At 39.2% G+C, this 16231-nt stretch overlaps 2 protein-coding genes across 12 annotated transcripts in view; one reads left to right on the top strand and one right to left on the bottom strand.

Moving 5' to 3' along the window:
* Positions 1-250: 250 nt before the first annotated feature.
* Positions 251-8754, top strand: LOC137234000 (tRNA (guanine(26)-N(2))-dimethyltransferase-like). Of its 11 annotated transcripts, none has more exons than XM_067757623.1 (8): positions 259-1063; positions 1120-1560; positions 1629-1977; positions 2047-2215; positions 2695-2930; positions 3244-3409; positions 6575-6959; positions 7019-8754. In XM_067757623.1, the coding sequence occupies exons 2-4, from the start codon at positions 1508-1510 to the stop codon at positions 2080-2082; spliced, it is 438 nt and encodes a 145-aa protein (XP_067613724.1). In that variant the 5' UTR covers positions 259-1063; positions 1120-1507; the 3' UTR covers positions 2083-2215; positions 2695-2930; positions 3244-3409; positions 6575-6959; positions 7019-8754. The 11 variants fall into 11 exon arrangements, with proteins under 11 accessions (XP_067613729.1, XP_067613728.1, XP_067613727.1 ...); XM_067757622.1 differs by having other exon boundaries at positions 2695-3170; XM_067757621.1 differs by having other exon boundaries at positions 263-1063; positions 2695-3170.
* LOC137234001 (protein transport protein Sec24C-like) overlaps positions 461-16231 on the bottom strand; it is a 31555-nt gene continuing 15784 nt past the window's right edge. The window contains exon 9 of the mRNA XM_067757634.1: positions 461-1052. The gene's annotated coding sequence lies outside the window, so the exon portion shown is untranslated. The remainder of the gene's footprint in view (positions 1053-16231) is intronic.

Here is a 16231-nt window from a genome sequence, read left to right as displayed (position 1 = left end):
AAGAAATCATACGAGATTTTCTACGGTAATCGTCAATGTAATATAACAGAGCTTTTCCATGGAATGTTCCTACATATTTTTTCTGCTAGCACCCTGCAAAAATCGTGTGACCAAAAACGCACACAGCCACACGAATTTTTGACAGGGGTGACGATTTGGAATGAAAAATTGTCCAAATGAAATAGCATGCTGACAAATTTTGCTTTCCCACAATATATCGTGCTCTCTCGCACCTATTATTTTCTTAGAGATAGCAAAATACGTCATTTTTGCGTGCAAAAAATCCGCCATTTCTAATTCTGCAGAAAAGTGGAAAATTTTTTCAATTTGTGTGATTTACATTTTGCAGAAATTAATATACGGATTCTTTAATATTTTTTGGTCTACTAAAGTGTGTTTTAGCAAAAAAAACTCATATCAATGTGTGCATGTTTATAAAGAAAGAAAGTGAAATATGTAATTGCATAGTATAAATAATCGTGAGCAATTTTAATGCAGAATAGTAAATTTTGATTTCCACATACATACAAGAAAAAAATTCTTGTTACCATTAAGATTTATTATCCAAAATTGAAAAAAAAAAGATTAGAAAATTCGGTGTAAAAAAACGGCTATGTGTGCAATAAAATAGCCTCTCTTGTTGAGATACCCCTCCATGGTCTCCATTAATTATTGTGACGGAGGTGTGTTTGCAGCAGCAAAGTGAACCCAAACAGTGTAGGTCGTGGTGGTTGTTGTTCGTGGTCCGCATCAACTGGACCAGGTGGGGCAATGACGCCACATCCAGTTATACCAAGGTATATACCACAACAGCAACCGGGTAATGCAAGGCCAAGATAGCAGCAACAACCTCCCAAGGCTGGCTATCATCGTTGATTTATAAAAAAACAGTGTTGTGCATCTGTAATGTTTAAATATTTCCTCTGTTGAAACAGTTTCCACGATTCACTGTTCAACGAAAGCAGCAGCCAGCGTATGCCACCACCGAACAGCTGATAACAAAAACTGGGATGCACAGCAGTTTAAAGCCAAAATGGAAGTTGAGGAAATATCTGAAAATAAGGTAAATATATGTTTCGCGTTATTAACAAAATCGCCCTAAATTTTATGAATTAACAGATCGCTACGAACGACAAAGCACCCGAACGTGTGATCAAAGAAAGCACTACAGAAATTATTGCCGGCGGGGCCGTATTCTACAATCCAGTACAAGAATTTAATCGTGATTTAAGTATTTCAGTACTTAATGTATACACAAAGCGGTTGATAAGAGAGCGGGAAGCGGCGGCGCATAAAAATCCACAAAATACAAAGGAAAGCAAGCAATGCTAATGACAAGAAACCATACACGGCTGGTGGTGTAAAATACGACGGTGGACTGCGAATATTGGAAGCGCTTGCTGCAACAGGTTTACGTAGCATAAGTTATGCAAAAGAAGTACCAGACGTGCGTGAAATTGTTGCAAATGATCTATCTAAGGTGGCAGTAGAATCCATTAGCGTAAATATGCGACACAATGGAGTGGAACATTTAATTGTGCCAATCGAAGGGGATGCAATGTAGGTTTGATATACGAATCAATAGCTAGTGATTTAACTGTAATAATCAATAATAAAATTCGCAATAGGACTCTCATGTACCTTTCAACTTCATATGAGAAGCGTTTCGATGTTATAGACCTAGATCCTTATGGTTGTCCGAATCGCTTTCTGGATGGCGCTATACATTCACTGACGAGTGGGGGTTCATTACTTGTAACTGCGAATGATATGGCTGTGCTGGCAGGCAATACGCCTGAAGCCTGCAATGCCAAATATAGTTCTGTGCCTTTGCGTATGAAATGCTGCCATGAGATGGGATTGCGTATACTATTGCATTGCATTGAAACGCACTCTAATCGTTATGGAAAATATATTGAGCCACTTTTGAGCATTTCTGCCAATTTTTATATACGCGTATTTGTGCGTATGCATGAGGTTGGTATACAGCATTTTGGCCTTTTACCACAATCCATTACTTACCATATCTTTATATTATGAACACAGCAAACAATGAATGGTATTTCAATGCACTGGTTGTGATACCTATACGCTACAGCCTATGGGTATTGTAAAAAGCAAGATCTCAGATAAAGGCAATGCGGAAGTAAAATTCGGTATACCAACTGGACCAAATGTTAATACAAATTGTGCGTATTGCGGTGATAAACATCATGTAAGTTTCAACTATCCCACTTAAGTATTTAAACTCGAATAAATCAAATTATTTCCTTCTTACTTAATTGGTGCTTAACCGTTTAAACGGTTATGTCCGTTCAAAAAGGCGCGTCAGTTGCTTTTTCAGAGGGTTAACTGGCACCAACTGTTCACACCAAATTGTTTCTTATATTCCCAAATATAGATGGGCGGTCCACTTTATAATATATCATTAAAATTGCATGCTTGTTTATGATGAGCCATTCGAGTGAGCATGGAGATGGATGTTTTGAATACTGTAGAGTAAATTGGCTTAATATATAAGAATTTGAAAATTTTCCAAATCTTTTACTAAAAAGTAGCTACTAGCTTGTAGAACTTTATTACTTTACTTTTAAAAAGATAAATCACTTTAGCATGGGTAATATATACCTATTATTAAAAATTAATACAAACAATATCTTCAACATTTTTTTCTCGATTCACGAACACATTTAGAAAGGCTACAACGCCTGCTAAAGAGCCGGTATCTTGCCAACGCTTTAGCTTGGATTTAGAGGAGGATCTACAAACTTTGCTAGAAGCACGCGCAGCTCCTCGTGTAGCGAATGTGGATCAACACGAGAGTAACGTTGCTGTTAGCGGAAATGCAATGAACAAAATATTTGAAATGGAGGATGAAAATAAATCCAACAATGCAAACACTATAAAGAGGATTCCTTATAATAATAAACGTACGTCTGATGAAAGTTTTATGGCTTTGGAAAAAATGTGGGATAAAACAGCATCCGATCCTGACAGCACACTATTTAAGTACATACATAGCGAGAACAAGGATATGGTTAAAGAAGATGCTAAAAAGCGCAGCGCCGATGAAAATTCGGTAATAATGAAGATTTCAGGATGATTGGCATATTGGAGCAAATAACTATTGCTTGGCTACTGACTGCAGCCGCCGCCTTGTGGTTTATCAGGTAATCATGAATACGCACATTTGAAATATTTAAAAATAAGCTGTATGAACTAATACCATTTGTCTCTGTGTAGATCCTATATGCAAGGTGGGAAGTATCGAAAGAGTACGACGGCGTTAGGGAAAGTTGTTCTTATTACTAGAGCAAATACCATCATATGAAAGGAGACAGCCGGGGAACTAGCTAAACGTGGAGCCACAATTTATATGGCGTGTCGTGACATGGAAAAATGTGAAAAGGTATCAACAAAAATAAACCAGATAATAATTGTTATACAAATTTTGGTAATTCTTTACTTTAGCTCACAACTGTCAAAAATATCGGGAGAGGGTTCAAAAGACGCGTTTTGATCCCTGGACCACGAATCCGATAGTGGAAATTAAGAATTTAATTTCTGTCACAAGATATTTCAAAAACCTGCAAAATGGCCACGGAGCGCTCCGAAACCGGAGGTGGTCTATAGTATTTTTGTGCAGAACAGCTTTCTGCATTGGGGGCCTTCGGCCGCGCTTATAAAAAATTACCCTGGGTGGGTCCAACACCGGTTTGGAGACCCAAACTATATCCGCGCAAAACACTTTTACCCACAGTTTTTCTTGTGGGTACCACAAAATCATCAAAATTACAATATCCACATGAAAATTTTTAATTTTGTTTGCAAATATCTCCGAAACGAAATAAAATTTCCAATTTCCGCTTTCAGATTCGTGATCCTGGGTCCAAAGCGCGTCTTTTGACACCTCTCCCGATATTTTTAGACGAGTTTTAGCAGTTGTGAGCTAAAGTAAAGAATTACCCAAATTTTTTATTATGATGTCATGGTTGATGTCATACTGCCGACGTCGGAGTTAAAGCTGCTGCAAACCTTTGGGGGTGTCTTTACCGTTAATACAACAACAACCTCAAATAAAGCCGTAACATCCGTGATCGTTGGACTTTTACGTAAAAATATGGGTTCGCATAATAACATATCGCTCATTTACTTCAATGGTGTCATAACTCCAAAAACACAATTTTCCAGGAGAGCCATTCAAAGATTTTAACTGCCATATGTTGCCCATATAAAGGCTTATTTTCATTGTGCTATAGTGGTAAAGTTTTAACTGATCACAAAGATTTTTTTATACAACATAGATTATGATATTGGGTACGTTTATATGTTATTAACTCAAAAGTCATGTTTTTTGAGTTATGACACCATTGAAATAAATGAGCTATATGTACGTGCTCCTACTACTTTGTTCGTGTTCGGCACGATGTGAACGTGTGATTGAAGGTAATTTTCCTTATCGTATTCTATCGGTGACTATTCGGCCCCTTAACGCATGACACAAATCAGGACTTAACAAAAATATTCTTACCTTTTTCCTCTCCATTTTCTTAACTTTTTAAATGAATAGATTTCTTAACTCATGTAAGAAGGCCTTCAAATCAGGCATTTGCACTCCTTATCATATTAGACTAACAAAGTTGCTCTTGCCTCTGAAGAAAGAAGACTTGAGGCTCATGAGGCGAGTGTTTACGAGGACATTCCCTCCGGGGGTTTCATGCTTAGTGCATGCGTTCGTTTCTTGCGCGCGCGTAGCTAAGGCTCCGTTCCCTCGAGGAAGCATAGTTATCAGACTTAGAGGCAGGATTTTAGTTGTTACCTTGAAAACTTCTAGTATTTGCCAATCGGGCTTTTCCGTTTGGTCATCACACCGATTCTGGTAACATTGCGGACACATACACCCTATATGAAGTGCTTTGACCGGCCAGCTCAAGTAAACCGTTTACATTAAGGCTCGTCAAGAACTAATTAAAATTATGTAGAAAAGTAATTCATCTGAAATGAAATGTACAAATGAAGCTCATGTTCGGTTACACCCGAACTTAGACACCCTTACTTGTTCTACCTGTTTCAGAAGTTATTTTATTCATGACTTACATTATTGGGCGCTAAAGTAAAGAATTACCTTTATATTTTAATTGCCTGATTAAGAGAATGCGAGAGGTACACATGATCTACCAGCAGGAAAGGCGCGGATCCAAGCACGGGGCTGTAAAGTGTCGAAGATTATGTGTAGGTCTTACAACCTTAGACAAACAAAGTTACTTATATCATTAAAAAGGGAGGCCTGTAGACTCATGACTGGTATTCTGACTGGTCACTGCTTTCTGGCGTCACATGCCTTTAAATTAGGCTTGGTCAGTGCTAGCAGATTTTGTATGTCGGGATTGATTCTGGATAGGTAAGAGTTTAACCTGTTACAGTATCCAGAACGAAGTTGAGCCAGAGTGACTCGCTTTTCTCTGGGGAGTATGCGTTCCTCTTCCGCGAGGTTTGGATACTTTTCTTTGAGTACTGGATTCACCGGGCAATTCCTAGCATAAAGGTCCGACGCTTGTTTATGGAGTTCACCAAGGACCTGCTTGTGTTTTTTCGCTTCATACGGCTGGGTTCTCAGGAGCCGTATTTCGTCAAAATGCTTACGGAGATGACTCCTTAGGCCCCTAGGCGGTGCTGGTTGACCAATCAGATGTCTATTGGGATGCTCAGGTTTCTGGGTACAGGAACTGTTTGGTCAGCATCTCATTTCTCTCCCTGATGGGGAGTATTCTCGCCTCATTATGCAGATGGTGTTCTACGGACATAAGAAGACAGCCCGTGGCAATTCTGAGAGCAGTATTTTGGCAGGCCTGTAGCTTCTTCCAGTGGGTAATTTTTAGGCTTGGCGACCATATGGGTGACGCATAGCACTTAATCGGCTGGCTAATTGCTTTGTGTGTAGTCATGAGAGTTTCTTTATCCTTTCCCCAGGTACTGCCAGCGAGGGATTTGAGGATTTTGGTACGGCTCTGAATTCTCGGAACAATTGCGGCTGCGTGCTCACCAAAATGTAGGTCCTGATGAAAGTCACACCCAAAATTTTAAGGTGTAAGACAGTCGGTAGGGTAATGTCATATGGTCGACATTTGGCGCGGCCATGTTTTAAATAAGATCACCAATGATTTGGTTGGTTACAATATCAGGTTTCGCGAGGCGACAAAAATGGAGAGATTGGGGAGATAGCTGTTTATTTTATTACAAAGCTCATCGGTGTAGGAAACAATAGCATAGGCGTAGAAGCAATAGTGACTCCTGGTGGTAAAGGTAGCTATTGATATGTAGAAGTTAAGCAGAAGTTTGAATATGAGTTTTTTTAAGTTATTGCAAAAAAAGCGTTGAGGATTTTTATTATCTTACCAGGTACCTTCGTACATGTTTCTAAGAATGAAGAATAAAGCCTATTCAAACTCAATTTTGACCAGGACAAAGCCGCTGAGACTTCGCTATACTTTAACATACAATACGTTACCCCATTTTAGCACAACTATCATTTTTTGATTTTATTAAATTTTAATAAATGTTTCTTCCTCTACAGTTCCATTTCGGTATTGGATGGTAAATATGGCTTTCGCATTTTCTCCATCAATAATTGTGACGAGGTGGAACAAATCTATGCGCGTAAATCGCAACATATTATCTTGGTCGAGCGTTTCTTCAATAGCTCTCTACTTGTGATGGAACAGCAGAGAAACCCAACTGTTTACAAATGTTACACTTCAAAAAGAATCAAAATATCTGTCATTGCATCTACGGCTCAATTCCCCACAGTATATGAATGAATCGAACGCACCTAATTGTCTGCCTAACTGATAGTATACATATTCATCAAATCGAAAATATTGCACCAAACGAACTGAGTCTGAATACTGAAACAGTACACATATTCAAAATCGATGAGAACGCTGTGATGATGGTATAGGGTGAGTTGTTGAATAACATACGAAAACCACTTTAACCCATCTATATATTTGCATTACAGCTAAAGCTTTACAAACAGCAAAAATTGCTTGCGCCAAGCAATTGGAAAAGGCAGTGAAGCATTCATCACACTGTACGGATGGTGCAAAGTTAGAATCTGCTGTTGCAACTGCTGCCACCGACACAACGGTCATCTCTACTTCGCCGAGTAGCGGCTCGTCCGACTATCTATCGAAGACAGTATAATCATATCTTTTGCCAACACAGGTTAGCGATGTGCTTGCACAGGAAACGATTTCAATTGGAAAACGAAACCCAATTAAGCGAGTTTATGTTATTATTAAAGTACGTACTTCTTTTTTATATGAACTGTATTAATTTAAGTTACAATTTCATGTACATATACAATAAAGTATGTCGTGTTACGATTGCTGTTGGAATTAGATTTGAAACCAATCAATATTTCTGCTAAGGGTTGCAGAATTATTGCTGGAATGATTAGATTTAGAACAATAATAAGTCTTACTCAATTACTAGTCCTACATTTTTAAATTCATATTTTACTTTACTTTATTACTTTCAAATTCAATTACAACAGCAATCGGTTTCCACGACACCTTTGAATATTCTTCATCAGAAAAAAAAGAGTAAATCTAATCTGAATTTCTAATTAGCTTTAAGTTTTAGATTTAAATTGATTCAAATAATTATAGTTTTTTCTAAAGCTTAAAATTATTTTCTGTTCGCTTGGAAAATATTTCAATTGCAAAACGAAAACCAATTAAGCGAGTTTATTTATTATTAAAATACTTACTTTTCTTTATTTGAACTGTATTAATTTAAGTTACAATTTCATGTACATATATAATAAAGTATGTCGTGTTACGATTGCTGTTGGAATTAGATTTGAAACCAATCAATATTTCTGCTAAGGGTTGCAGAATTATTGCTGGAATGATTAGATTTAGAACAATAATAAGTCTTACTCAATTACCAGTCCTACATTTTTAAATTCATATTTTACTTTACTTTATTACTTTCAAATTAAATTACGACAGCAATCGGTTTCCACGACACCTTTGAATATTCTTCATCAGAAAAAAAAAGTAAATCTAATCTGAATTTCTAATTAGCTTTAAGTTGTAGATTTAAATTGATTCAAATAATTGGAGTTTTTTCTAAAGCTTAAAATTATTTTCTGTTCGCTTGGAAAATATTTCAATTGGAAAACGAAAACCAATTAAGCGAGTGTATTTATTATTAAAATACTTACTTTTCTTTATTTGAACTGTATTAATTTAAGTTACAATTTCATGTACATATAAATAAATAAATAAATAAATAAAGTATGTCGTGGTACGATTGCTGTTGGAATTAGATTTGAAACCGATCAATACTTATGCTAAGGGTTGCAGAATTATTGCTGGAATGGTTAGATTTAGAACAATAATAAGTCTGACTCAATTACTAGTCGTACATTTTTAAGTTCACCAATTACGACAGCAATCTGATTCCACAACACCTTGAATATTCTTGATCTGAAAAAAAAATAAACCTAATCTTAATTTCTACTAAGCTTTAAGTTGTAGATTATTCAAAGAATTGGAGTTTTTTCTAAAGCTTAAAATTATTTTCTGCTCGCTTAGAAAAGATTTCAATTGGAAAACAAAAACCAATTAAGCGAGTTTATTTATTATTAAAGTACTTACTTCTTTTTTATATCAACTGTATTAATATAAGTTCCAATTTCATGTACATATATAATAATATTGAAAATAATAAATATTGAAAATTCAATTTTTTTGGTTCATATTTTAATCATATGGTTGCTCCAGGTAAAGTAAATCTGTAGGTAAAATTCATGTTATATGACGGTTATATAAATGGTAAAACCGCAGTAAAATTGATTGTCAAACGACTCGAAAATGTAGAGTGAAATGACGGAGAATATGACCGCCATTTGACGAGCATTGTGACGTGTGTGAACAGCACAGTACTATGCTCACATCCTATAGGTGGGAGCGGAATGCATGATCACATTAATAGGAACGAAACGGAAAATTTGGTCACAAAACCTAATCGCCCCATGCAAAAATGACTATGAATATAACCGCTGCAGAAAGTCACAATGACCGTAAAATGACTAGTAAAATGACGTGGAGCGTTTTTGCAGGGCATTGAATTCGTTTTTAGCTTTTAAGATTATTAACTTTGTAACCATCGAAGAGTGAACTCCAATAAATCAATTTATTAATTCGAAATTGTTCGGTTAACAATTCTTTAATTGAAGAACCCTTCGCAAGTTTTGTTGAAGGTCAAAAGTTGTAGAAAACGCTCTATAACTCATCCATAGGTCCTTCGAGCCGGATCACCCCGGCTCGCAGCATTAACAAGACTCATCAGTCAAAATGTTACAGACCAACGAAGATCGATCATTTGATGCAAATGCCCAATTGACACCAATAGCATCAAATGCCAACAACATACACGTCAAGGAGCTGCAACGAGAACAACTATGTCGCCGAATCTCCGAACTGCGTGAAAACGCGCAGCAATTAAACACTTTGACGTATTCACAGCTGGAATCTAAACTTGCGCTTTTGGAGCATCATTTCTCCACGTTTGAAAGACTACAATCGGAGTTGGAGCATCTTGATGAGTCTCAGTTTGAGCTAGATCACCGATTAACTTTCGAAGAATCGTTTTGTGAAGTAAAAAGCATCATAATCGATCGTATAGCTGCACTTCGTCGGAGTGATGGGTTTAGTAGCACTATAGTTCCTACACCGAATTCTTCGACTTCGTCATCGCAACCAGCATCGCACAGATTACCTAAGCTGCAGCTAACGAAATTTAGTGGGTAACACACGGAATGGCTTGACTTTTATAATATGTTTAAGGTTATAGTACACAACAACACAGGACTTGATGACGTGGAGAAGTTCCAATACCTACGCTCTTGCTTAAGTGACAGTGCATTTCGCTTAATACAGTCGCTGGAAGTTACACACGATAATTATCAACGGGCTATAGAGTTACTTGTTAACCGCTACGATAATAAGCGGTATATTTTTCAATCGCACTTGCAAGCCATCTTCGACAACGGAGCTATCAGTCACCCGACAGTTGCCACTTTACGAGAATTCATCGACTCCATAAATGCTCATCTTCGTGCTATGCAGTCCTTGGCAACTCGCACCCAAATCGCCGATGGTATTTTACTGCACCTCATCGTTGCCAAATTGGACCATGAAACACAGTTGAAATGGGAGGAGGAAGTGTCAGTCAAATGGGATAGTGCTACAACTAATGCCTTTCAACTTCCATCATGGGACGATCTGGTCTCGTTCATCGAGCGCCGTTGCCAAACAATAAACATGGTAAAGGCCAGCAACAACGTATCAAGTAAAAACAGCTCATCTAAATTCCCAGCGCGTCCATCAAAGGCTGGCTCAGTATTGGTCACCACATCGAATAACAATAAATGTCCACTGTGCGATGAAGCGGCCACACATAGTGCCTTTAAATGTAGTAAATTTGCCGCTATGGACCCTTTGCAGAGGTATGACGTCGCTAAGAAAAGGAATCTTTGTTTAAATTGCCTGGGTAAAAATCATCAGTCTAGCAAGTGTCCATCAACCAATCGATGCCAACATTGCAAGGTGAGTCATCATACCCTACTTCACCGTAATTCGCCGTCGACACTAACATCACCAGACCCCATCCAAGCACCAGCAGCGTCACTGCATTCACATATGAAGAGCAATGATGTAATCCTTGCTACAGCTGTAGTACAACTTCACAACAATAAAGGTAATTCAATTACGGCTCGAGCGCTGCTCGACTCGGCATCTCAGCTTAATTTCATATCAGAACGCATCGCCAATATGCTGAAATTATCTCGAACCAAAATTGCTATGGAAATCAGCGGAATAGGCGCACTACGAACGAAAGCAAAATACGTGGCTCTTATTGGAGTCAAATCCATGCACACTGGATTTACGTCACTAGTGGAAGCCGTCATCATGCCATCGATTTCTTCATCTCAACCACGATGCCCTATAGAGATTGCTGAATGGGGGATACCTCAAAACATCAACCTGGCCGACAAAACATTTCATATCCCTGGTGTCATTGATTTGCTTCTTGGTGCCGGAATTTTCTTCGACATCCTGTCTGTGGGGCAAATAAAACTGCAGAAACACTTACCCATTCTGCAAAAGACGCAACTGGGTTGGGTAGTGGCTGGAGCCCTCACTACGTCTTCTTCGCTCTCATTATCCTCGGTGTTTACTTCATCCTCAACAACGTACACCGAGTCGTCGTCACTAACGAATTCATCGCTTGAATCTCTTCTGGAAAGGTTCTGGAATGTAGAAGACGTTTGCTACAAACCACTTGTCGATAACGCAACAACTGATCATGAGTGTGAAAAACATTTTCGAGAAAATACGATACGTTGCGTGGTTACGAAGAAGTTCATCGTACGTCTCCCCTTCAAAGAAAATCCTGCTGGGTTAGGTAACTCCTTGGAAACGGCACGTCGAAGATTTTTCGCCATGGAAAAGAGAATTCAGAGTAACCGCATTCTTCACCAAGAGTACAAGGCATTCATGCAAGAATACATTGAGCTACAACATATGGTACCAGTCGATCCGGGCGCGTTAGCTTCGAAGGTAGGTACCTACATTCCCCACCACTGCGTTGTAAAGGAGGAGAGTTCGACAACCAAATTGCGTGTAGTATTCGACGCTTCATGTCGCACTTCAAATGGGCGGTCCTTAAACGAAATTCTACACGCAGGGCCCACACTACAAGACGATATTGTAAATATTCTGCTTCGGTTTCGAACTCACCGGTTCGTTCTTATGGCCGACATCACTAAAATGTATCGGCAAATCATCGTTGATCCACGCGATGCAAAATGGCAGTGTATCTTGTGGCGTAACTCTCCTGCAGAGCCTCTAATAACATATCAACTTCAAACGGTAACGTACGGTACCAGCTGCGCCCCGTTCCTAGCAGTTCGCTGCTTACAACAACTTGCACGTGAAAACCTCGAAAGCTACCCTATTGGATCGCGAGTCACTCTTCGCGACTTCTACGTCGACAACCTCATGACAGGGGGGAAAACAATAGGGGAAGTGCTAGAAATCAAGACTGAAGTTACCGCACTACTAGCATCAGGGGGCTTTCCACTTCGTAAATTCGCGTCCAATTGCAACGAAATTATTGAAGACATACCAAGCGGTGACGTTGAAGAAATTATCACAGCAGATGAAATGAGTTACATAAAGGCTCTGGGACTGAAATGGTCACCAACAAGGGACAATTTCATCTTCTCGTACCGCTCATCGCAACATAATTCATCGAAGCTAACCAAACGCACTATATTGGCACAAGTAGCAAGCTTCTTCGACCCGCTAGGAATACTTAATCCTATCATCGTTAAGTGCAAAATCTTGTTGCAACGCCTCTGGAAACTACGTCTAGCATGGGATGAGAGTGTACCGCTTTCTATTCACACAGAATGGGAGAGTATCTGCCATCAACTGACCCTCGTCAATCGGATCAAAGTGCCACGGTACGTATACTTTAACAATAACACTAATTTACATGCCTTTGCAGATGCAAGCGGTAAGGCTTATGGGGCATGTATCTATGCCGTTTCTTGTGATGAAAATGCTATCCATTCAACTCTTATCTGTGCCAAGTCACGAGTTGCACCAACGAAGGAGATAACCCTGCCTAAATTGGAGCTTTGTGCTGCTCTGTTGCTCTCAGAGCTGCTTCATTCGATTTTAGAAACATTCAGCGCACAGAAGAGCAATGTACACTGTTGGTCTGACTCAACTATCACCTTGTCATGGTTGCAACGCGAACCACTTTGCTGGACAACATTCGTCGCCAACCGAGTTGCAAAAATACAACACATTACTGCTGACTTCACATGGCATCATGTCCCATCCGAAGAGAATCCAGCAGATTTAGTATCGCGTGGAACGTTAGTAGAGGCCCTCATCGATAATAAATTGTGGTTCAGTGGGCCAGATTTTTTGACAAAGGAAAGCGAGTTCTGGCCACGCAACCCAGTTGCCGCTTCGCAAGAACTTCCAGAACAGCGCGCACTTTGTGTTTCATTAACATCGTCGCCACAAAAAGATATCATAGCTGAACACAAATATGTGAATAGGTACGGAAAACTGCTTCGGATATTTGCTTACGCTAAACGTTTTATTTCATCCCTTCGTCATCGCTTCGTGGAATCGGGACCAATCACGGCCAAAGAACTAGATGAGTCTCTAATGACTGTGTGCCGATATATCCAGAGTGTAGAATTTGCCGAAGATTACAAAACACTACAAACATCTGAGGTCAATCGTAATTCCACACTCAATCAATTATCGCCATTTCTGCACGATGACATAATCAGAGTGGGTGGAAGAATTTCTAATTCATCACTGCCGTGGTCTACGAAACACCCAATTCTCCTTCCCAAGGCACACCCATTCGTGCGAACCCTCGTTGAAGCTACGCATCGTCAACACCTCCATGCTGGATGCCAAACTCTCTTGAGCATCCTTCGTGACAAGTACTGGATTATCAATGCTCGAAGTATAGTTAAGCAGGTAGTTCACAAGTGCATTTTATGCTATCGCAACAAACCCAAGCTAGAACAGCAACTCATGGGAGCACTTCCTCCAGAACGCGTTCAGCCTGCTTATCCCTTTGAAATTGCTGGGGTTGACTATTGCGGTCCTTTGTCAATAACTCAAAGAATTAGAAGCAAGGGCCCTATCAAAGTATACATAGCATTGTTCATTTGCTTCACAACAAAGGCCGTGCATATGGAGTTGGTGCCAGACCTGAGTACTGCCGCGTTCATTTCTGCTCTCAAGAGATTTTTTGCACGCAGAGGCAAATGCCGCACAATTTTCTCAGACAATGCAACAAATTTCGTCGGAGCAAATCGAGAGTTGAAGGAGATGTTATCGGAGTTTACATCACAAAAACATATTAATACAGTCCATTCAGCTTGTGCAGACGAAGGCATAGAATGGAGATTCATACCGCCACGGTCACCGCATTTCGGCGGCCTTTGGGAAAGCGCAGTAAAATGTGCCAAATATTATCTCCGACGGGTTATCGGCGCACCATTGCTCACATTCGATGAGCTAAATACAGTTTGTTGTCAAGCTGAGGCAATGATCAACAGCCGCCCGCTTACACCCATGTCTACTAGCCCTGACGATCTTCGTGCGCTTACTCCTGCTCATTTTTTGATTGGCAGAAATCTCACCACGGTAGTTGAACCATCGGTCCAACAAATTCCTACTGGGTTGTTATCAAGATACCAAATGGTACAATCAATGCAACAAAACTTTTGGGAACGCTGGCGGCAGGAATACCTAAAGGAATTAATGGTTCGTACCAAGTGGAGGACAACATATCAAAATTTAAAAATCAACGACATGGTTCTTATTAAGGACGATTCCACACCACCCCTGAAGTGGCCACTAGGTAGAGTTGTTGATACTTTCATTGGAACTGATGGCATAGTACGAGTGGTTCTTATCAAAACTGCTGAAGGAACATACAAAAGAGCAGTGACTCGAGTATGTAAACTACCAATAGAACCATCATCATATCAACAGTAACAATTGAAAGCAAGCTTTCAAGGGGGGTGGATGTTTACGCCCCTCCTTATTGTTCAACCTACGTCGCACATGCATTTCCAACCAGTCTTCGAATTTGCATTACTCTCTACGTCGCACATACATACATAGATACATACCTACGATTCTAACGTCACATCATCGCTGTAGTTGTCGTTGCTTGCATTTTGCTAATTTCTTCGCTTTATGCTCAACCCACTGTCCATCTACCGTCGTCATTGCCTTAGTCGCTGCAGCATTCATACATTTGGGTTGTTGGATATACATATAATCTTACATATGTGTTATGGTAACGCATCTACAGTGGAAGCAGTAAGGAAGGCGGTCGGCATGATGTGTTGGTGCACAGTGGCTAGTCATTGTCGGCTGGGGCGGGTCCTTGCCAACCTTACTGTTCCTGCGCCATAAACAGAAAAATGTTCCTATCATGCCTGTCAAAACGAGCAGCTGTCAAATTCAAAAAAACCTGGCAGAAGCGCAGAGACCGACTCAAAACGCTTATCAATACAAAATAAAACAACATCCGGCTGAACCGGATGTCACGGACAGACCGTTAACATTCCAAAATTTAAATTCAAATTCAAAAAAAATTAAAAAAAAAACTGACGCAAGAAAAAAAAATTACCGAACCGGACATGACCGGTTACTACTCTGAAATCAAATATCAAAAAAAAGCGGAAAAGTAAAATAACAAAAACTGAAAGGAAAATAAAAAGGCCGAATACACAGAGGGGCGCCGCGGGTGTTGTTGCGACGCCCGGTGCTTAGTCCCACCCTCAAATAACCATGGCCACCGACGCACCTAAATTTCGGTGGCCCCTTACCTGTATGCCCTAAGTGCCTCCTAAATAAAATTGAATGCCAGCATTCCCATTTATATTACAATATTTATTTATAATTCATCTTTTTTTTGTGTTTCGCTATTAACTACCTTAACAACAACAAAAAAAATAATATATAGTACGGTGGAATTAGGCAAAATGAAGATTGTATATATATATAATCATGAATAATTAAATTAACAAGGAAAAATTTCCAAATTCTTATTTGGTGGTACGTACTATTAAATGTTCCTTAGTAGTATTGTTTATTCAAATTTCAGGCTTATAATAACTGTGGCATTAGGATGCAACAAGGCTTAGTTGTACTATGAATTCCTCTTCATATACTATACGTACATACGTAACTTGGAAAAGAAAAAAAAATATAATTACGTGGAGGGGGTTCGGATGTAAAAATGAAATTTGTGCAGCAGGCCTACTCACATTCAAGTTTATCGCAATCCCAAAAAAAAAACAATGCGAACGCTCAAATGTCGGTCAATTATCTTGGTGAGATATAAGGTATGGTATATAAAAAGAAATTCAGACATAGGTACATAGTACATTTGTATGCATACCTAGATAGGAACAACCAAGCACATAACTAATTTAAACTAATACTTATGACCCGTTTTTTTCTTATTGATTTGGTTTTGTGGGTCATACACTTCACCGTTCATTAGTTATGTCTTTGATTATTTAAAAGAGAAAATAATATTGTTAATAAAATTTGGAGTTTCCTGGTTGAAACTGCATACTTTGTATGCACCTTTTCCG

This window comes from Eurosta solidaginis, chromosome 5 (genome assembly GCF_040869045.1).
Source record: "Eurosta solidaginis isolate ZX-2024a chromosome 5, ASM4086904v1, whole genome shotgun sequence".
NCBI lineage: Eukaryota > Metazoa > Arthropoda > Insecta > Diptera > Tephritidae > Eurosta > Eurosta solidaginis.
This window is presented reverse-complemented; position numbering and strand designations above follow the sequence as displayed.

Coding starts and splice junctions, on each gene's coding strand:
- LOC137234000 (XM_067757617.1), top strand. CDS start 1,508: ATGCGACACAATGGAGTGGAACATTTAATTGTGCCAATCGAAGGGGAT. Junction 1,561..2,694: donor CCAATCGAAGGGGATGCAAT/GTAGGTTTGATA, acceptor GAACACATTTAG/AAAGGCTACAACGCCTGCTA.